This window comes from Convolutriloba macropyga, chromosome 14 (assembly GCF_964194025.1).
Source record: "Convolutriloba macropyga chromosome 14, txConMacr16.3, whole genome shotgun sequence".
In the NCBI taxonomy this organism is placed as follows: domain Eukaryota; kingdom Metazoa; phylum Xenacoelomorpha; order Acoela; family Convolutidae; genus Convolutriloba; species Convolutriloba macropyga.
Genome location: NC_134481.1, coordinates 7,774,332 through 7,797,747, shown reverse-complemented (window position 1 = coordinate 7,797,747; position 23,416 = coordinate 7,774,332). Strand labels below are relative to the sequence as shown.

General features: G+C 35.0%; 2 protein-coding genes across 2 annotated transcripts in view; one reads left to right on the top strand and one right to left on the bottom strand.

Moving 5' to 3' along the window:
- LOC142353414 (uncharacterized) overlaps positions 1 to 23,416 on the bottom strand; it is a 140,939-nt gene that overhangs the window by 93,154 nt on the left and 24,369 nt on the right. The window lies entirely within an intron of this gene.
- On the top strand, positions 9,066 to 12,129 carry LOC142353314 (uncharacterized). Its single transcript, XM_075405546.1, has 2 exons — positions 9,066 to 9,447; positions 11,741 to 12,129. The coding sequence occupies exons 1-2, from the start codon at positions 9,289 to 9,291 to the stop codon at positions 12,050 to 12,052; spliced, it is 471 nt and encodes a 156-aa protein (XP_075261661.1). The 5' UTR covers positions 9,066 to 9,288; the 3' UTR covers positions 12,053 to 12,129.

Genomic DNA, 23,416 nt, shown 5'->3' with positions numbered 1-23,416 from the left:
TAGAAATCCTGGTCTGGCTTTGCAATTGCTTAATGTGGGATCTCGCTGTTCTCATTTATCATCGTGGTAAACAGTCTATCCATAAAATTATCTTATCAGCCCAAGTTATTCCTTTCTTTTGGAAAGTTATGGTACCATTTGGACGCCTAAAAAGCGTTTTTTCTTCGCCTACTTGTATACAGTGCTGATAGTCGTAACCTGAGATTTGCGTCCATCGATCTAGAATTTGCTTATATCATGGCCCAATTAGAAGTATTTCAACCTTTCGTTATATGCGAGCACAGAAATACACCTAGAGTAAAAAGTCTACGCGTGTCCCAAACTATTGCTCGAGGAGAAGGTCCAAAAACTCTGACCAAACTGCGTTTTGCCGAAGAAAGCAATGACTTGTTATGGTGTCACACTTCTTTTTTGAGAATCAAAATATTACGTTCAAATTGCCAGGCTATTTTAAGTCTTAGCTCATCCTACCCTCTTGTTTCAAGAAAACCAATTTTTATATGTAATCATCCTTGATGTGACAAAGTCCATCTCCAATTTTTCTTTCTTTACTCGCTACCCCAAATATGGAAGAGATAGCATGTCCTAGTGGGTTCTCGTCTAGTTTGTTTAGGCCTGGCTCGATCTTGTCTGGCTCCATTCTTCTGTCAAAAACGCACAGCTCGCACAAGCACAAACACGCAAATGCGGAAGAGGTAGAAGTGTCTACCAAATGAGGAAGAAATAGAAATCCTGGTCTGGCTTTGCCTGACCTGTTCAGGTTTTTTCCGGTCTGTTTTGGCCTAGCATGTCTTAGTGGCGTCTCGTGCAGACTGTTCAGGCCTGGCTTGGTCTTGTCTGGCTCCACTCTTCTGTTAAAAATGCACAGCACGCACTAACACACACACGCTAATGCGGAAGAGCTAGAAATGTCTACCAAATGAGGAAGAACTAGAAGTCCTGGTCTGGCTTAGCCTGACGTGCTCAGGCTTTTTCCGGTCTGTTTTGGCCTAGCATGCCCCAGTGGGGTCTCCTCTAGACTGTTAACGGCTGGCTTGTTCTTGTCTGGCTCCATTATTCTGTCAAAAACGCACAGCACGCACAAGCACACACACGCAAATGCTGAAGAGGTAGAAGTGTCTACCAAATGAGGAAGAAATAGAAAACCTGGTCTGGCTTGGCCTGCACTGGTCTGGTTTGTTCCGGTCTGTTTCGGCCTATAATATGCTAGTGGGGTCTCCTCTGGAATGTTCAGGCCTGGCTTGTTCTTGTCTGGCTCCATTATTCTGTCAAAAACGCACAGCACGCACAAGCACACACACGCAAATGCTGAAGAGGTAGAAGTGTCTACCAAATGAGGAAGAAATAGAAATCCTTGTCTGGCTTTGCTTGACCTGGTCTGGTTTGGTCCGCTCTGTTCTAGCCTGGTATGGCCTAGTGGGATCTTGTCTAGACTGATCAGGCCTGGCCTGGTCTTGTCTGGGTCCATTCTTCTCTCACAAACAGATAGCACTCACACGCACACACACACACGCAAACACACATATGCACACACACAACATTCATTGGCCCATTCCTAAACACACGATGAGCACACACACGCATACAAGAAATTTTGTCATAATTTTTTTTCTCAGTGAAATTCGTAAAAAAACTGCCCAAACAGTAAATATTTTTCTCTTAATAATTAAGTGTTCTTTTAATTATTTACACCTTAAGATCTCTAACTTTTGATTTTCAGTATTTTTTTTCTTGCGATTCATTTGGTGCTTTCGGTGTGTTGTACAATTAAAAGTTTTTTCTGAGTGTCAATGAATATGGGGTAAATGACGTTAAATAGTTGCATTTACTTGTTGTCGGACATTGCTATTTTCATTTTGTCATCTAGGTAAACAGTCTATCCATAAAATTATCTTGCCAGCCCAAGTAATTCCTTTCCTCTGGAAAGTTATGGTACCATTTGGACGCCTAAAAAGCGTTCTATTTTTTTTCTTTGCCTACTTGTATACAGTGCCGATAGTCGTAACCTCAGATTTGCGTCCAACGATCTAGAATTTGCTTATATCATGGCCCAGGTTGACGTATTTGAACCTCCTTTTATATGCGAGCACAAAATTATATCTGGAGTAAGAAGTCTACGCGTATTCCAACTTGTTTCCTGACGACAATTTCTAAAAATCTGACCAAACAGAAGGAAACATTGACTAGTTATGTTACCACAATTCAACTCTGAGAATCAAAAAATTACATTCAAAAATACAGGCTATTTTAGGATTTAACAAACCCTATTTTTTCAAGAAAACGGATTTTTATATGTAATCAGATAGATACCCTGGTCTATCTTAGCTTTTCCTGTTCAGATTTTTTCCGGTCTGTTCTGGCCTGAAATGGCCGAGTGGGATCTTGTTTAGACTGATCAGGGCTGGCCTGGTATCATATGGATCCATTATTTTGTCACAAAGCACAACACGCACACCTACCCACACTCAAAAGCCGAAGAGATAGAATTGGCTACCAAAAGCGAAAGAGATAGAAATCCCGGTCTGGATATGTCTGAACTGTTCTGGTTTGATCTGGTCTGTTCTGGCTTGGCATGGCCCGTTGGGTTCTTGTCTAGACTGTTCAGGCCTGGCCATGTCTTCTCAGGCTCCATTCTTCTGTCAGACACATAACACGCGCATGCACCCACAAGCAACACACACACATACACAACCACATACACACAACACACACGCGTAGACACACGCAAGACACACCTATGCGTACACGCACATGCCCACTGACACACACACGCACCAACACACCACGTATTCATACACACACGCATACACACACATACAAACAAACAAGCACACACGAACAGACAGACACACTTAAACACACACATACACACACAAAAAATTCATTGGCACCTTCCCAAACACACGATGAGCACACACATGGAGAGAGATGCACACGCACTCACACATACAAAAAATTTTATCAATATTTGTTCTCGGTGAAAATCGTAAAAAACTGCCCAAACTGTAAAAGTTTGTCTCTTACTAATCAAGTGTTCTTTTAATTATTTACGCCCTAAGATCTCTAAATTTTGATTTTCAATAACTTAATTTCTTGAGGTCTATTTGATGCTTGCTGTGTGTAATACAATAAAAAGTTTTTTCTGGGTGTCAATGAATATGGGGTAAATGACTTTAAATAGTTGCATTTACTTAATGTCTGTAATTCTCATTTGTCATCTGGGTAAACAGTCTATCCGTAATCTTATCTTGCAGGCCAAGGTCATTCCTTTCCCTTGGAAATTTATGGTATCATTTCGACGCCTAGTAGGCGTTCTATTTTTTGTCTTCGCCTACTTGTATACAGTGCTAATAGTCGTAACCTGAGATTTGCGTCCATCGATCTAGAATTTGCTTATATCATTGCCCAAGTAGAAGTATTACAACCTATTTTTATAGGCGAGCAAAAAATTAAATCTAGAGTAAATAGTCTACGCGTATCCCAATTTGCTGCATGACGAGAATTTCTAAAAATTCTGACCAAACAGAAGAAAATATTGACTAGTAATGTTACCACATTTCAACTTTGAGAATCAAAATTCTGGTACTAAATTCACAGGCTATTTTAGGTCTCAACTCAACCTCTTGTTTCAAACTGATTTTGATATGTAATCAGTCCTTAATTTGACAGTCCATCCACAAGTTTCTTGGCCTAATTGTCTACCAAATGTGGTAGAGATGGAAATTTTTCAACAATTCACGTATGGTTTGAATATAGTTAATGTAAGAAAAAAGTAGCTTACATTCAAGTTAATAAGTTGGGTTCTTGTCTAGACTGTTCAAGCCTGGCCTGGTCTCCTCTGTCTCCATTCTTCTGTCAGAAAAACAACACACGCACACCCACAGACACACGCATGTACGGAAGAGATAGAAATGTCTACCAAATACTGAAGAGATGGAAATCCTGGTCTGGCTTAGCCTGACCTTGTCTGGTTTGATCCGATCTGTTCTGTCAAGGCATGGCCTGGTGGGTTCTTGCCTAGAATGTTCAGGCCTGGCCTGGTATCTTCTGGCTCCATACTTCTGTCACAAACACACAACACGCAAACCCACAGACACGCAACACACCCACGCCGACACACGCAATACACACCTCTGCCCACACACACACACACACGAATACACGCCTACTGACACACATGCACACGCACATAGACACCACGTATTCACACACGCGCGCGCATATAGAAGACATACACATACACACGCAAACAAAAACACAAACGCACATACACAGATGCACACACACTCACACATATATACCATTTTGATCAAAATTTGTTCTCGGTGAAATTCGTATGAAACTGACCAATATGAAAAAAAAACACTAACAAATCAAGTGTTCTTTTAATTATTTAAGAATTAAGATCTCTCAGTTTTGTTTTTCAATGTATAAATTTTTTGCGGTTCATTTTGTGCATGCTGTGCGTAGTACAATTACAAAACTTTAATGGGTGTCAATGAATAGAAGATAAATGACTTGAAATAATTGCAATTGCTTAATGTGGGATCTCGTTGTTCTCATTTATCATCGCGGTAAACAGTCCATCCATAAAATTATCTTGCCAGCCCAAATAATTCCTTTCCTTTGGAAAGTTATGGTACCATTTGGACGCCTAAAAGCGGTCTATTTTTTCTTCGCCTACTTTTATACATCGCTGATAGTCGTAACCTGAGATTTGCGTCCATCGATCTAGAATTTGCTTTCATCATGGCCCAGGTAGAAGTATTTCAACCTCTTGTTATATGCGAGCACAGAACTACATCTAGAGTAAATAGCCTACGCGTATTCCAACTTGTTGCACGACGAGAATTTCTGAAAAATCTGACAAATCATTGACTAGTTATGTTACCACATTTCAAATTTGAGATTCAAAATATTACGTTCAAATTCACCGGCTATTTTACGTCTTGATATAAAATCAGTCCCTGATGTGACAAAGTCCATCCACAAGTTTCTCGGCTTAACTGTCTACCAAATGAGGTAGAGATGGAATTCTTTCAACATTTCACGTATGGTTTTTAATATTGTTGGTGTACAAAAAAAGTAGCTTCCAACTCAAGTTAGTAAGTTAATTAATGCAGCATTAGAACTTCGATGAGACCTGGCATTACTATGACTACGAAAAAGACAAACAATAACAAATTACGATTCACTGTAATAATTACATTCAAAGCTCAATGTCCCTTTTTTTTCTTCAATGATACTTAATATCAAATAAAATAAGCATCAGATAGATTTCAAACTAAATAACCTTTACAGCACTAAAAAATGTGCAACTTGTACTCAATGAGACTCAATATTGACACTAAACATCAAGAATAAAGTTTAAAATACGCTTAAATTTTTTGAAAACGATAAATTTCAGTGCTATAAAAGACATCAGCTTTCAACCGGAATTAGTAGAAAGATTCATTTGCACCTCGATTCGAAACAATTGAGAACTGTCGTGAACTTGCAAAATCCCTTCTCCAAACGTCAAGAAAACATGTGACCAATAAAAGGCCTGTCATTGATGCGACCTGTCAGTGATGTGACCAGTCATTAATGAGACCTGCAATTGATGTGTCCTGTCATTGATGTGAAAAACGACATTAAAAACGACAAGTCAACAAAAGTGCCAAATTTGAAGATTCCATTCATATCGTTTAAAAACAGTTTATTTCAAAGAAAATCCATGAGAAAATCAACTATCAACTGATATCATTGCAAATATTCATTGATCCGTCCACAGGAAGCCATTTAGACTACTATTTATTCAGCGTTTGTCATACATCTGCAAATAGAATGATAAAGAGGAAAATCAAAATTGGATAGGATTTTGCAAAAAACGTCGTCGAAGCCGTTAAATGCGTAGTCTTTTCGTCAAAAACGTTGAATACTATCAACTTAGTCTTCCTTTAACATCATCTTTCTGGTGTGTGACTTGTTATTAATGAGACTAGTTAACTAGTAGCCAAGAAAAAGAAAAAAATGAAAAGCTAAAAAAGTCCAAAGTCATGAACGACATTAGCTATCAACTAAATATCGCCTAAAAACGTTAGATATATCCAATTGCTTCCTCCATTGACATCAATCATTTGAAATACGAACTAAATATGACCTTGGAAAACTTAGCACACAAAAAAGAACGAAATGAAAAGGCAATGTTTAGATCTTTGAAAAAATTGAGCTTCAACTTCATGAGAACCTTAGCTATCAACAGAAATTATTAAATAGGTTAACTTGCTCCTCTATGGAAAATTGTCGAGGACTGTTTTTATCTAGATTATGCCATACGACAAAATAAGAATGACAAATACAGACACAAATCCAAAAGTCAATTAATTTTTTTGAGAACACGCTCTTGACGGCGTTAAGATAATAAAGTAATTGCTATAAATTGCTGGTATCTTTAATTGTGCCCTCTTTGTAAACGCAATGATATATGGCCTGTCAGTAATCTGATAATGTGACAAGAAAACAAAATCAAATGTCAGAATACGGTAAATGTCCAAAAATCAATTTTTTACTGTTACTTGTCCATTAAGAACACGTATTTGCTCTAAACATCATGGATTTAAATAATTTGACAAAAATTGCAGAAATAAATTCTGCTCTTTGGGTAACTATCAAGCCAAAACCCGGCAAATTTTAATTCCACAACATTCTCACAGGGTCTTCAACTAAAAATACCATTCTTTAGAATTTACAAGGACTGTTTTAGCTGTTTTTAGCTTTGTACTTCCAGCAAATCTAAACAAAAATGTCTGAGGAAGCCTATTTGGTGCCAATTTTGATTTCAAAAGGTTGATTTTTGAAAAGCTTAGCCAAAGTTTAGTAAAAAAAAAATTTGGATCAAACAGCTCAACAGCACTCTTTGACCATCCGAAGTGAAATCAATAACACTTCCTTTGACAATCTTACCATAGTTTTAACGAAATTGGCAGAAAAAATGCGTAGAAATACAGAAATGTGGACAAAAAAAGGAAGTTAACTGTTCACAAAATTTTGAAACTCATCAACTCAATGGGAAAAATGAAGTTCGAAACATCTGGTTAATTACGTATTCCACGCCGACCGGGCTTTCTAACGATACCCCATACAATCATCTACGATGAATATGTCAATTAGCCACATCTAACTAAGCAAAAAAACCAATTGAACTTAGGTCCTACCCGACTAAAGTGGGTCGGAACAAAATGCTCGTTTTTTCGTCGGTTGAGTTCAATTTCCCTAGGGAATAATTTGATGATCGTATTCAATGAAAAAGGATTACTTGCGGTTAGTTACAAAGATTTTGACAAAATGTCTCATAGCCGAAATATCAAGTCTTTTTGGCCTTGATGAAACCGGTTCAGGTCCAATTTTGAATGCAAGAGTTTTTTTCACATTTTACAAAAAGGTCAAGTGAGTGCTTCGGACGAGCGGTATTCTGTGCAGAAGTGAATAATCTAAAATTCAACGCTCAAGTTTTGGTCATGAAGGAGAGTCATACTAGAGGCAGTTTACTAAAATAAGAACATCCGATTAGATATCAATTTCTCAGTTGATATTTTATATTTGATATCTTTTAGAGTTTTTTTCAGAGACACATGGATTTATCAGACTGCAACTTTTGCTTGAAAGCAAAAAAGCCAAGTAGTTCTTTTGTGAGATCTTGTCATATATTTCGTTTTATCATATTGTAACTGTTATATCATTAAACCCTGAACCCACTGAGTTAGTGGGAAAGGTGATTTTTAAAATCATACAGAAAATAAATTTTCCTGTGTTGATAGTCATGCTGAATAACTTGCAACCATTTGAGGACATAATTAACTGAGGTAAATAATATGAATCCTTTTAGTTTCTAAAATACATTGGCTATCATGTAAAGATGATAGATGATGAGGGCATGGTAATTATTCGAGACTGTTGCTTCAATTAGGAGCAAAAGGAGGCGCATTACTATTATTTTCAAGAAGCAGTTCTTAGCGATAATATGATTTTACGATCTTTATGATTTTATCTTGCAATTAAAATTTGAGAAAAGTTTACGGGAGGAAATTGATATTTTGTGACTAATCATAGCATCATCATCTTTGATTTCTTGACAATAATTCAACCCGGGCCGAGGAATTTCTGAAAAATTATGTGAGATTGTCGGTAAATAGCGTTGACAAGTTAGTAAAATTACGGCAAATGTGTTCAATTAGAGACGTAAATTCAAGGCGCTCACTGCCAATTTTGAATATTTTTGCGTATTTTAGCGTTGACGCCTTGGTCTGGAAGAACCGTAAATTAATTTGTAGGTGCCATAATAAGATCATCCCGGAAAAAACCCTATGATTTGTTTGACATCATTCATGATTCGTCTATCAAGTTTTTGAACTCGACTTGTTCTTATAATAATTTTTCACAATTTAAGCAGAAATTGTTTAAAGGTTACAAAAGTCTGGGCAATGGCCTGCAGTTTGCTTTTGGGCAGTGCCGAATAAACAACAATAGTGTGCGCCTGTTATGATCATTGGTCGCTTTGGCCTGGATCCTGAAATTGTTACCTTTTCAATTTTTTTCAGTTTTTTTTTCACTTTAATTTTCATTTTAAAAATTTTTCTTAAAAGTTTTATCCTTGATTATTCAGAAACTTTTTCTCAGCAGAGATGTGAAGATTTTCTATGGAACAAAATTTTTAATATATAATTACAACTCTTTTTTTATTGTCTGTGAAAATTTTCAGTAGCTGCTAATTTTTAGTATATCTGCGAAAATTGAAACTCACTCCTCACAAGTACAGGATAAAGCAAAGATATGAAAACTTTTTTGATTCTCTTAGTTTAAAAAGCGCAGTAATTTAACCAGGAGTGTTAATGGTTATTACAAATTTCACAAATTACCATATTGCCTGTATCAAGTTAACCATGCGTTAACTTTAGATGGTAAGTATGTTCAAACTTTTTCAACTAGTATTTATGTGTTTTGCGACACATCAGCTGCTAAAATAGTTTTTATCGTTGGTTTGGACGCTACCAAGTTTTCTCAAAATGCCTGCATTCGTTTAGATAGCTGAAACTAAACATTGTTAGTTATAACTTTGTGTTTTACTTCCTGTGCGTTTTACATTATCTTTATAGCCATTCAAAAACACAGTTTCTGTGGAAAAAGTGGAGCTAATTCCGACCGGAAAATCCGTTTTAAAAATAAAACGCTATAAGGTTACAAAAGTTGAAATCACAAATTGACAAACAAAAATAGCTGCTCAAAATTCTTTATGACAGCAAACTTGATATGTCAAAAAATGACAGATTAGTAATTTTTATGTTATTGTTGACAGAATTTCCATTAGTTATGAATTCCATGAATTCGTTACCAAACTTGGGAGGTTTTCCTTCTTTTCAGCCTTTCGGAATGAGTGCGATACAGACAATTAGCAATTCCATAACAAAAGTAAGTTAGAGTTTCTCCGATTGTATGAAATCGAGTTGGTGGTAAACTTTGTTATTAAATATTTCCCAGGTTTAGGCCTCAACATAAAAGACCATGCTCGACCCAATCTGGTATGAAAAGACCATGCTCGACCCGAACTGCCTATGAAAAGACCATTAGCTCGACTTTAATTGTCATCTCGACTACAGCCCGACCTAATTCTATACTTCTAGACTTCACCTCCACACAATTTTCTGCATCTGGACTTTATGTACCAAAAGCTTTTCTCAATCCAAATTTGATGCTCGACTTTTGCCCGACTCAAATTAACCATTCTGGATTTTTTCTAACTCGACTCAATCGCTAGGCTCAAGTTTTGCTAGACTCAAAATAAACAATTACAAAAATTAGGTCGAGCATTTGTCAAAACATAAGACGAGCAAAAGTCATTTCATGAGTCTTTATTTCTGCCGCAATTATTTACGTTAATTTTTTTTGATCGCCATTACTTCGTCCGCATTATGATAGTTCATCTTTTGCATTATTGAACTAACCCTCATCTATCAAAAATCTACATTGTTTTTGAGAAACATTAAATCATGATTTTGGACGGGAAACAACTGGAGAACAACACTTTTTTTCATGGCTAATGGACAGAAGACCATTTCAATTTTACTATTTAGTTTCAAACAATCAACAATCAACTAATGTGACAATATAGACCAACTGCAGTACTTTTTTCAGATACAAGATTTTGTTTATTAACATAATATGAGTACATTTAAACCAGTGATTTGCCTTTTAATCCAAAATTAGCAATTTGAAAAACTTTGTCTAATTGAATTTCAATTCAGCTTTCTTGATTTTTGCTTAGTTGGCACTTTGTTTAATGTTTTTGTTTGACGATAGCTCAAAAACACGAATTTTGGACAAAGGCAAAAAATAATTACCAATTTTCGCAAATTTGAACGAAATTCGCCCGACTTTCACTATTTGCTACGCTCGCTTATAACTCTAATCTTAAAACATAGGTCGTGAATAACCCAAACAAATTAAGCAAATTTGATTCTTCTCGTGTATGTTTTGCTACGTATTGTTTTTTTCAAAACTGTCAATGCGAGTGTTGTTCCAACTGACAAGATTTTGAAACATTTTTGGTTCATGAAAAAAGTGGACGCTGAAGCTGTCATCTTAGAAGTTAGGTTTGCTACTGACAATCTTTCGTTCTTTTCGAGGCAAAAGACTTTTGAAGTACTTTTTTAGCCAATTCAATTAGACTTAATTGTTAGACCTTACGCGTTAAAAAAACACTAAGTTGTAAAATAGAATTTTCATGTGGTAAGAAGGTTTGGTTTTTTATGGTAGAATTTGTTTCAGATCTTTAAATTTTTATAGTGTATGACCGGACAAACAAACCCTTATTGCTTTTAGATTTCAGAACCCTGCCAAACTTTAGTCATGCGAGGCATAATCCAATTAAAGTTTAAGAGAGTTCACTAAAAGTCATCTAATTAGAAGAAAATTAAAGGAAAATCTTTTTGCATAAACCTTTGTAAAAATTGAACATAAAGGCAACTGATTTTAAAAGCATAAAAAATAATAAAACACAGCACTAAGTATCCATATTAAAGAGTTGAATCTTTATTTGTGATCATAATGTGTGTTTCGTTAATGGTTTTGCATGTATGGTGTGGTGTCTTCATGAAAACAGATCAGTTTTGTCTGACTAGCATACTATATAAATACTAAATACTAAATATTAAATCTAAATACATTATCTATATACTAAATATAGCTACATGATAAAGTTTTTATTTCAAACTATGTTCATTATTACCGGTAGCAAAGAAAATTCCACAAATAATCAAAACTGTTGTGAACATGAGCCTTCATAATGTAATCTAGTTATTTGTAGACATTTTCTTGTTCTGTCACCCAGAATTTCAAAATACAAAACAGGACGTTTATCGTAAAAACTTGTTGAATCTTTGCGGCAGTAAAAAGTAGCGTCACAAAGAATTTTTAATCGTGAAATCCAAAAAAGAACCTATAACTGACCAGAACGCTATAATTACCCCCCCCCCCCTCCGGTTCTCGACTCAAGAAGTCAATCTCGCCAGAATGAACAGAGCGCAATGAAATAAACTGAACGGATCATACATATATTCACTACAGTTGCCGTTTTTCATAATTTGGGTTTTAAAAAATTACTTAATTCCAGTGGTGATCTTTTTATACTTCTTTGTTTCTTTGACCAGGCCAGGATCCGTTTATTTTCATGTACTAATCCGAGGCACTAAAAGTCATTTTGCAGGCCTTCAAATCCTACAAGTCCAAATCTTGCGGTGCTTATCTTGACGACTGTTGGAAAAGAGGGTGCTGCGAAGGCATGTACTGTCGCCCTATGGGTGAGAGCATAGGCTACTGTGACAAGAGAGGGGGGCTACTCGAGGAAGCAGAGTACAGAAAAAGAATGAGGGAAAAGCAGGAAGAGAGTGACAAGAGGGAAAAAAGGAGGGGGGATTATGATAGGAGGAGGAGTTATGAAGAGGATGATTATGAAGACGATCAGGATTTTATCGATGATGACGATGACGATGATTACGGATATCGGACTCGAGATTAGTATTAAATTCTTTTTAGCTTAATTCGAATAGTTGATAATAGTTAGTCCCATAAATGCGCAACGCAGTCAAACGTTTCAAAGGTCAACGTTCAAAATTTTATCATTCGAAGATCGAAAATTTGATGTTAATAATTTGCATATCGGGAGTTTTTCGAAGGTTTTCTTGCGTTGCAGCTTTATGGGACTAACTGTATTTCTGAAAAAAATAACCATATCGATAATTTCATTAAAATTTGTTATAAATTTGCAAAGATCTATTTTTGATAGCAATGAAATTCTATTTGAATAATCAATTTTGAAATTGTTAACTTTGTGTATTATTAATTGCGAATTAAACTTTGTCAAAAATGATACTCTTTCAATAGCTGGATTTTGAGTTAAAGCGAATAAATCAAATTTGTTGTTCATACGTTCCGAAATGAGGCCATGATGAGAGCAAAAAAAGATGATGGAGACATTTCACGTAATCGGAAAACGTAAATTTGAATTTTTATATTGTCAGTCAATTTCAATGAATAATCTCAGTCTAGTAAAAAATATTAGTGACAGTGATTTTTTTTCAAAATTTTTTCCATGTTCTTTATCTACTAACCCGGGAAAGCAATCAATTGATACGCATTCATCTTAGACATTGAGACAATCTCAAAGTTGGCAAGGACTGTCCCCATATTTTCAAGACAAATACACTAGGATAACACAAAGCTAAGTAAAAGTTTAAAGAATGATACGTGCTTCATAAGAATGATTTGCGCCAAAGCGTGAAAACATTTGCTATTTCTAGAAATTTTAAACGAAATTTCATTTTCATTTTCTCCGCTTAATTAGCTTAATTATAAGAGATTCATAAACAGCTTTGAACTTTCACTGCTTAACAATATGTTACGCTTCGAATTGTCGAATTTCAATGGACGAAAAAACAACTCAACTTGAAAAAATTTTAGTGCACTGTATGCATAAAAAAATTTTACCATAACAATAACAGTTTTATAGACATAAAAAGAGCAGAATATAGTCAATTGAGCAAAAAATAGTCAACATTTTCCCAAAATAGTCAAAAAATATATAAAAATTATTAGTGAAGCTGAAATATCTCAATACTTAGCAGGAGCGTATTAGAATAAGTCATAGCGATTTTGAGTGCTATGCTACAATTTCTAAAAGCAAAATTCGACTTATTTTCAAATAATATGATGTTTTATTGAGAAAGACAATTTCAAAGAAATGGTACGAGCCTTTTTGTAAAAAAGAACAAAGAAAAAATAAAGAAAAAATGACCAAAAAGCCCTGTCAGTTTTTTTTTAAATTTTGATTATTTAAGATATAAAAATGCCACTTTAGGACCTTATTTTAGATGACGCACATTAAGACAATATTTCTCTGCATAAATCAAACAATATTGGCAATTTTTTCAAAAAAGGAGTGAAAAAAACTGGAATATCGAAATGAAAACATTGAAGATAAACGTTTGGATGTTGCTCTTTTGTATGTTGGGAGTTTTATGAGACTAACTGTATTTCTGAAAAGTATTACTAAACCAATATTCAGATTAAAAATTGTAATAAATTTATAAGGATCTATTTTTGATAGCAATCAAATTTTTTTTGATAAATCACTCCTGAAATTGTTAATTTTGTGTACTTTTGATTGTGATAAATCTCAATTGAAAATAATTTACTCATTTAAAAGCTACTCGACTGGATTTTGATTTAGAATGAATCAATCATAGCATTTGTTTGGTAGACACCCCGAAATGAGGCCCGGATGAGAGCAAAAAAGATGATGAAGAACTGACAACATTTCACGTGTTCATGAAGCGGAAAGTTTAATTTCAATTTGTCAGACAATTTCAATGAATAATCTCAATAAAACATTAGTTAGAGTGATTTTCTTTTAAAATTGTTTCTATTTTTAACATCTGAACCCTTGAAGGCAATCAATTGATGCGTATTCATCTAAGACATTGAGACTATCTCTAAGTTGTCAGGGACTGTTCCCATATTTTCAAGACAAATTCACTAGGATAACACAAAGCTAAGTACAGAATAATTTCTGTGTTTAAAGAATTATTTGTGCTTCATCAGAATTTTTTCCATCTAGGCGTGAGTATATTTATATATTTGCAAATTTTAGACGTTTTAGACCAAATTTTTTTTCTTATTTTCTCCGCTTAATTGGAAGAGATTCGAAACAGCTTCGAAATTTCACTGCTTAACAAATTGTTACGCTTCGAAATGTCGAATTTAACTGAACAAAAGTACATAAACAACTTAGCTTGAAATAAAATTCTAGTGCACTCTATGCACGAAAATATTTTTGACAGTAAAATAACAGTTTCATGGACATAAATAGAGCGGAATATAATTAATTGAGTAAAAAAATAGTCAACACTTTTCGAAAACAGTCAAAAAATTAATTAAAATATTGTATGAAGGTGAAAGATCTCAAAAACCAGCAGGAGCGTAATAGTATAAGCCATAACGGTGTTGCTTGCTATGCTACAATTTTTAAAGACAAAATTCGACCTATTTTCAAATAACATGGTCTTTTATTGAGAATGGCTTCAAAAAATTATTTTGAAGAAAAAACTAGTGTTTTCTCTCGAAATTTGCATTCATTTGCTCAGAAATTCTGCCTATTTCCAACAGAATGCGTATTTGTCAAGAAAATAGAGTGCACAACTCTAGTGAAGGAGTTTTTTGAGTTTTTCAAAGAAATGGTACGAGCCTTTTTGAAAAAAAGAACATAGAAAAAATAAAGAAAAAATGACAAAGAGCCCTGTTAGTTTTTTTTTTTAATTTTGATTAATTAAGATATAAAAATGCCACTTTAGGACCTTATTTTAGATGACGCACATTAAGACAATATTTCTCTGCATAAATCAAACAATATTGGCAATTTTTTTATAAAAGGAGGGAAAAAGACTGGAATACCGAAATGAAAAGATTGAAGATAAACGTTTGGATGTTGCTCTTTTGTATGTTGGGAGTTTTATGAGACTAACTGTATTTCTGAAAAATATTACAAGACCAATAATCAGATTAAAAATTGTAATTAGTTTATAAAGACCTAAATTTGATAGCAATCAAATTCTTTTTGAAAAATCACTTCTGAAATTTTGAATTTTGTGTATTACTGATAATGATAATTTTCAATTGAATATAATTTACTCCTTTAAAAGCTATTCGACTGAACTTTGACTTGAACCGAACAATTCATTGCATTTGTTTGGTAGAAACTACGAAATGAGGCGAGGATGAGAGAAAAAAAGAAGATGAAGAACTGAAGAAAATTCACGTGTTCATGATGAGGAAAGTTGAATTTTAATTTGTCAGACAATTTTAATGAATAATCTCAATAAAACAATAGTGATAGTGATTTTCTTTTTAAATTTTGCCCATTATTTTATCAACTAACCCCGTTTTTCTAAGACATTGAGACAATCTCCAAGTTGTCAAGGACTGTTCCCATATTTTCAAGACAAATTCACTAGGATAACACAAAGCTAGGTACAGAATAATTTCTGTGTTTGAAGAATGATTCGTGCTTCATCAGTATTATTTCCATCTGGGCTTGAATATTTTTATTTATTTGCAAATTTCAGAAGTTTTACACCATTTTTTTCTCATTTTCTCCGCTTAATTGGAAGATACTCAAAAACACTTCGAACTTTCGCTGTTTAACAAATTGTTACGCTTCGAAATGTCGAATTTCACTTAACAAAATAACATGTACATCTTAGCTTGAATTAAAATTCTAGTGCACTCTATGCATAAAAAATTTTTGACAGTAAAATGACAGTTTCATGGACATAAATAGAACGGAATATAGTCAATTGATTAAAAAATAGTCAACATTTTTCGAAAATAGTTTTAAAAAAATTTATAAAATATTGAATGAAGCTGAAAGATCTCAAAACCCAGCAGGAGCGTAATAGTATAAGCCATAACGGTATTGCTTGCTATGCTACAATTTCTAAAGGCAAAATTCGACGAATTTTCAAATAACTTGGTCTTTTATTGAGAAAAGCTGCAAAATATAATTATGAAGAAAAAATAAGTGTTTTTGTTCAAGAATGTGTTCTTATTTGCTCAGGAATCCTGTCTAATTCCAGCACAATGCGTATTTGTCACTAGAGTGCGCAACTCTAGTGACGGAATTTTTTGAGTTTTTCGATAAAATGGTATGAGATTTTTTGAAAAATAAAAGAAACAGAAAAGGTTTAGGATAATTTCACAAAAAGTCCTCTTTCATTTAAAATTTTTGATTAATTACTATGTAAGAAATTAATTTCAGGATCTTTTTTTAGATGATGCTCACTAAGACAATATTCCTGTGCATAAATCAAACAACATCAAAATTTATTTTCATAAAAAGAGTGGAAGATGCTGGAATGACTGGCAGATATATATAGAGTACAGATATAAGTCCTTTTGAATATTTAAGGGCAATTTAAGAGCAGCAATTAAAAAAAGAGATTTTTTGGAGCATATTTGATTGAAATTGACTCAGATGTCGTAAAAAAGCTGTATGTAAACTGTGCAAATTTTCTGACAGACGTTTAACAAGCTATAGTTCTAATGACGTCCTAATAGAAAACAAATCTGCACTCATAACGATGTATCATTTGATGTCTGTATTGCTTTTTAAGAAATCTTCACGTGTACGTAGGGGTACAAAAATTTGTGGTAACATATATCTTCACGTGGTACCTTTACTTATATTTGTAAATGTCAAGAAGAGTAGAAAAGAACACTTTTCAATCTCTGCTGAGACATGGTCTGGCAATGGCAAATATGGGCTGCTGCCAAGATTGAAGCCCTCATTTTCATGGCGCTATCTGATCTAATTCTCACCTTTTCCAATTTTTGACAATGCCTAGGCATAATCGATGAGAGTCAAAATCATTGTATTATTTGCGAATCGCAGTCACCGCACGATCGAAATATGACCGCTTTGTCAAATTTCTGACGATAGTTCGGAATATCTTCACCATTTTGGTTAATGACCATCTAAATTCTTGATGGTCAGATAATGGCCAATTTTTGTCTGCAGCACATGGTTCATGTTTCCACCAACTTAGACCGGGTACTTTGAAGTTGCATACTACTCATGACCGCCTAAAAAGGTTTCCAGCTTTACGACACACATTTACCTTTTTGAGGCAAATTGGTTTTATAAAGAATTTCTTTTGCGCAAGCATCAGATGCAAATTTCGGGTTTATCTCCTTATAAGCACCAAATGACTCCGTTTCAAACCAAGAATTAACTTTTGTAGACTTATGAGTTGACTTATCTAAATCTTGTTCGATTGTAGCATTGGAATTTTTTGAAACTAACCCAAAGCATTATGGAAGAAGGCCGCTGAGAAACCAACATACAGGAAGGCTAACGGCAAAATGTGGGCCCGTTTCGTCGAAAGCGACGTACTCTAAAACGCTTCTGGCTTGGTCCATATTTTGTCCGCAATATGGTTTAAAGTTCTCATATCAATATGTCAACGAATCTGGAATTTGGAGTTGGGGATACTTATCTTGCAGTGCTTTTACATCAATCATACCCTGTCCCACATTCAAATTGGCCTTCGCAAAGCTGCTGACGTTGAATTTCTTGAGAATTTGGTTTCCGGGAGAGATTTCTGTGTCAATCAGCTGTTCTGGGATGGTACCTTTTTCTGTTCAATTCAATGCCTGACATTGCAACCCGAACTTATCTGCAAATCTGTTGGAGACCCAAGAACTAACCAGCAAAGTTGCAAAAAACTATAGCTTTGTTATTGTCACATGATTTGCTTAGCATCATCAGTTTCGCTACTTGCTGTAGTCGCTTGATAATGGAAAATGAAGTCAAATTAGTTGTTTAACTATTTGTTTCCTGATTACCGGAAGGCTTAGATCTGCTTGATCCAGTATTTCTGTTGTTATTGACGATTGTTTTGAACGGGAAAAACCTCTCAGAATCATTTAATAGTGTGCTATGTGATCTCTTGCAGCCATTATATCTGCACTTTCTAAGGTGTGGGCAGTGCCAAAACATGTTTTGCGCGCAAACAAGAAAAAAAGCTTCACCCCTGCGATCACTTTGGTGCTTTAACAGCGAATCTTCCTTTTAAAAACCCAGCCTTCCCAAAGGCGATTGTTACCACTACACACATTACAGGGATTCAGTTGCTAGATTGGGCAAATTCAAAACAGTTTTGCTGTTGCATTAAAAATTCATATGATCTTACAGTAGCTTATTATTGGATCACTATTAAGCCAGGAGGACAGCTGTTAGGTTTGTCTATATGTGTGCTAAAAACCAATTGTGGTTCACAAAACATAAATCTGAAAGTCTTGATTGCATGCTTATACATTAAACCACAAAAGTAAACTCACCGATAGCGGTCTTTGCTTTCCCTGTAAATAGCCTTTCCATGTAAATCAAGTTATTATTATCCGAAAAATGGCTGAGAGTCGATTAGACTCGTGAATTGACCGTACAACTCTACTGCAACTACCATACAGATCACCATTATACTCTGCAAATTTGCAGTCTCAAAGATGATTATTTTTCTTGCTTAGTATAGCCCGTACCAGCTATTTAATGGAAATTCTATGCAAATGTTTGCTGTTTTTTCTTAGTGCGACAAATGGATTGCGCAAGAATAAAGTTAAGCATTAAACACGGATGGGTTGAATTACTATGCACTCAGTTTTCTATCGATACCTTATTGTTGGGAAATAAATTGATTTGCGTTACTGATAAATTGCGCTTGTGTTTGAGAATTCAAAAAAATTCTCAGGAATTCACGTATTAGAATCCATAGTGTTCATAATGTTAGTTTTAAGCACAAGCATGAAATACCCATAGTCAAAAGCAATAGCAATACGAGAAGATTGTGCCAGATAATTGCTGCAAAATTATTGCCAATAGTAAGTGTACAAATATGCTAAAAACGTAAAACAATCAGTCGTTTGGGGAAGCTAGAGTTTTTGACCTTTAGCTGCGAAGCCTGTCCATTACTTTGAAGGTCTGCTTTCAGGCCCAAAAAGAAGTTAACAGGTGCATTATCAGAAATTTCAGTTGTAGCAATCAAGTTACTAGCTGCGCCATTAATTACCAGATTAATTTTTTCTCTAAAAAGGGCATCTTACCCATGTAGTTGACTAACTTGGCATATTTTCGGAGTTTCCTGAATCGCCCAGTCCTGTACAAATATTTGTTATCTAAAAGCACTTCTTCTGCAAAAACGAAATTGATTCCTGAGACTGCTGACTACAAACAGATGAATTATTTAATAGTTCAATTTAATTAAGTTTAGCCTCAGTGAGTCTCTGACGATCTAAGTTCTCCTACTCTACAAATTCTTTTCTTGAATTTTTGACTCAAGTAACTATTTATGCTCAGCTTTCGCATGTTTTTGTTTAGCAAGACGCGAGGAAGTTTCATTTTTTCCCTTTTTTCCCGTTTTGTTTTATTATTAAGTAATCATGTTTGCAGTGACTTAGAAGGCAAGAGGGTGTATACTTGTAATTTGATTTTATCACCTGCACTTTTATCAACGTTTTAAGCATTGCTTTTGATTTCACCCTTCTTTGCCGTTTAATTGTTAATCCATTCCTCGGTCGAATTTTTAATAACATCAAGTTATTGAAGTGTTAAGCGAAGGTTATCAATTTTTTGTTCAGATCCACCACCCCACATTAGGCAATTTCATGTCTATTAGGTAAGCGTTCATTTCGCGCCTGCTAGTCTTTGTTGGTTACGGGAAGCTCTATGTCCTCACAGGTTACCTTCAACACTATTTCTCATTTTCATCTGACTCTGTTAAATCTCTTAACTTTGTTTTTCGAATCCGCAGGCATGACAGGACAGTGTTTGACTCTGAACTAAATTTCAAGAAGAATTTGATAAGAAGATAACATTTTACATATATAGAGATTTAGAAACTCACGAAACGCACAGATATTTGCACAACCAAACATTTACACAAGAGGAAAGGAACAACGATGAAAAATGTTGTCAAACAAACTCCTCAAAAACGGAAGAACTTGTCGAGTAAAACAGTACCCGACTCAAAGGAACAAACAATGATCAAGTCCAAAGTTATAAAAGACAAATTAAAATAGGCAGGCTGGTGAGTGATTACTTCACGGTTCATGAAAACCAAACAGTCAAATTTCGCCACACCGTGGAAATAACGTAAAAAAGCAGAGATGAGTGGACAACGCACAAAATAACTACGAGCGAACAAAACTAGCGTTGAAGGAAAGTTTGCGCCAGCAGAACGAAAATGGGCAGACGGTAAGTACTGATGAGTGAATTGCGCTACTCAAAACAAGGCCGCTTGCTACTTAAACAGTTTTCAAAACCAAGTTAGTCAACAAGCCGTAACTCCAGAATAAACAAGAGTCACAAGCTAGGAAGGCACAACAAACCATCAACTGAAAGAAAACTAGTAGAACAGCGAAGGAATAGTATGGCAAACTTTATGATTATGTAATTGAGAAAAAACTGGCAGGGTATCTGACGCCAAAATGGCTACCCGAACTCGCACCAATCTAGTAGTTTCTCCTGAATTAACTATGCCACTTCCTAGAACGATGCAAATATCATGAATCTTGAAAAAAACTACCAACAGACAGAAAAAGAAGGTAAAGAAACTAAAGAAAGTAAAAAAGTAAAGATCTGAGCGTTAGGATATGATTTTAAAAACTAGAGTGCAACGCTAGGGTTCCGAGAATTTTGTTGGGCAAAGAAGCGTAACAAACGCAACACATGGTTAACTCAAATCACATCCTGGAAAACCGCAAGACAAAAAGTTAACCGGCACTCTGAAAAAAAAACATGAAAAAACAACAAACTACCTCAATTGTAAGCAGTGGCCGAATCAGAGCATATGCACGCTTAAATGATAAACAAATTACTTTGAGTTTTCAGAAAAAAATAGTGAAAAATGTTAGCTAAAATTAGGGAGAGCAAAATACTTTGAACGAAAAAGAAAAGTTTATATTCGGCTAATAAGTGTTATATAGACCAAATTAAATAAAAAAATTAATGCAAAAAAAACTGAACTGGGAATAGATTTTTTTTAATTGAACAAAAGTCCGAGGAAAATGAAAAAAGTTGCCGCGCCACTGCGGAAAGACAACCAAGAAAAGACCCGTAAGTTATGAGAAAACCGTCAGGGAATGTTGAGACTTGCGCCGTAGCCAGGAAATACAAAACGTTCATGTTCTTGAACTCTTCAGTGAATTCCGATTTTTGTCATGCTAGACGCGTACTGAGCATTTGTTGCCGACGTTTCGAAAATTGTATTGGACACGAGTGAGCGATGAGAATTGGATGTTATTGCGATGCCTGAGGAAAACTGCAAAAGTTTGACGTTCGAGTGCAGGCTTCTGATGCAATGCCCTGCACTCCCTAATTCAATTTGTGTGTCATTGTTTACGTTGAACAACAACGTTTGTAACCAAGTAAATTAAAATCAAAGTGCTGATCATGAGCTGATGAAAAACATCAGGTGTCCAATCTCGGGAGCAGTGTACTATTGCTTTGACCTGCTCTTGAAACTTCAGGAGCTCTTCAATCTATTGATTAGCTGTTATTGACCAACTGTTGTTGCGCTTGGTATGTGAGTTGTTTACTGCATCATGCATAATAAGTTTCATGCATATCATGAATAAGTTTCTTTTTGTTGGAAAATGAATAAGTTAGTTGAAACAATCCTGTTTTTTAAATTTTTCGATCGTGAAGATGAAGAAATTTTGACCAGATTTTGACCCCCATTGTGTTATGCAACCCCCGTTACAGAGCATGTGCCATTAATTAGTAAATGTTTATGTAAAAATGTGGCACGTGTTTCTGGGGTAGGAATTAATTTGCGCCCACAAAGCTGGGGGATGGCGCGGCACAAACGGATTAGATGCAAGATGAGACTGGCAAAACTCCAAAGTATTTTTCATAGCGCTGTGGTGTTTTCGGTGAAATTGATTGCGCGGCTTGATGCAGTGATCTTGCAGCCAAAGCAAAAAACATTATAATAATTGGGCCATTTTTGGTTGTTATCATCCAATTAGTGGCTTCTAATTAGGTTTGGGATTATCGCCTGAAGCGAGGGTTGAATCGTTTGACATTGAACCTTACTAAAAGAAAAATCAAATTGGTTTCAAATTAGAGTTTTCCGCTACCACCAAAGATTAACAGATGGGGGGTTTGTTGACATCTGATCAATATTAAGTATATGTTTGAGTTTAAATCTGTGAAGTTAAAGGCAATTACAGTTCAAGGCCAAGGGCGCTGGCGCCCGAGACCGAGCCAGAATTGCCGAAGGCTTCCCAGAACTATACTCTAAATTATTTAGACCACAATTTTGCTGTTCAAATCTCAAATAGAGAACTTATTTAATATTTATAGTACCATTACAATTCTCGTGCAGCGAATCAATCCAACAAATAATCGTCCAATGCAACTAATATTTTTCTTCTAAAATTCAAGGTTTTATTTTAGGTGCAAATGGATTGCAGGGGTTGTCAGCGGGCTCTGTTGTTTCACTCTCATTGTCACTCTTTATGGTTTTATAAAAATGAGCAATATATGAAAACATTTCCTTTAATTGACTCAACAGCTTTTTTTGACAGCTTCCAACGCAGCAAACAATTTAAGTTAATGACACTAGAGGCTCTCTATATAAGAACACTGAAACCAGCCATCAACACGCGCCACAAATACCGAACACGAGAATTGACACTGAAAGCTTAGTTTGGAGATGAAAATCCAACTTGAAAGACACGTTACGAAAAAAAAATTCAACTTTACAATTGAACAAAAACCAAAGTAAGTTTAAAGCAATATATGTAGGTTTTTAATAAAAACCATGTCGATATGCATCTGCTACATCAAATCGAAAATTTATTTTTACACAGATGTTAAAATTTTGTAGATACGATTGTAGATATGTAAAAATTCGTTTTAAATTTCCTTGAATGATTGATTTTAGTGATTTGCATTTTATTTTCTGGCTTTTCATTTTAGCATTTTGTATTGTTTTTAACCTGACGATGAACTCGAAAAAGAGTTCGAAAACGTTCGTATGAAAGTTTTAAATTGACAATCCTTTTTTAAATCTTGACTCAATTATAGGCATTAAAAAAGTCCTCTTTGCCGAAGTTGTTATATTTTGTTTTTGTTTCCTGTTTTCACTTATCCGATTTAATTTTTTTTGAAAAATTGGATCCTTTCAATTTCCCCCCCCCCTCCCAGTATGTTATGTCCCCCCCCCCCAAATACAGAGCACGTGTCATTATATGGCAAATAATTATGTAAAAATACTGCACGTGCTTCTGGGGCAGTAAATATGCACCAACTAAGCTGGGAAGGGGGGTG

Excerpts from the sequence above, each read along its gene's own strand:
- LOC142353314 (XM_075405546.1), top strand. The coding sequence starts at position 9,289 with ATGTCAAAAAATGACAGATTAGTAATTTTTATGTTATTGTTGACAGAA. Across the intron at positions 9,448-11,740 it reads TTAGCAATTCCATAACAAAA|GCCTTCAAATCCTACAAGTC; the intron begins GTAAGTTAGAGT and ends GTCATTTTGCAG.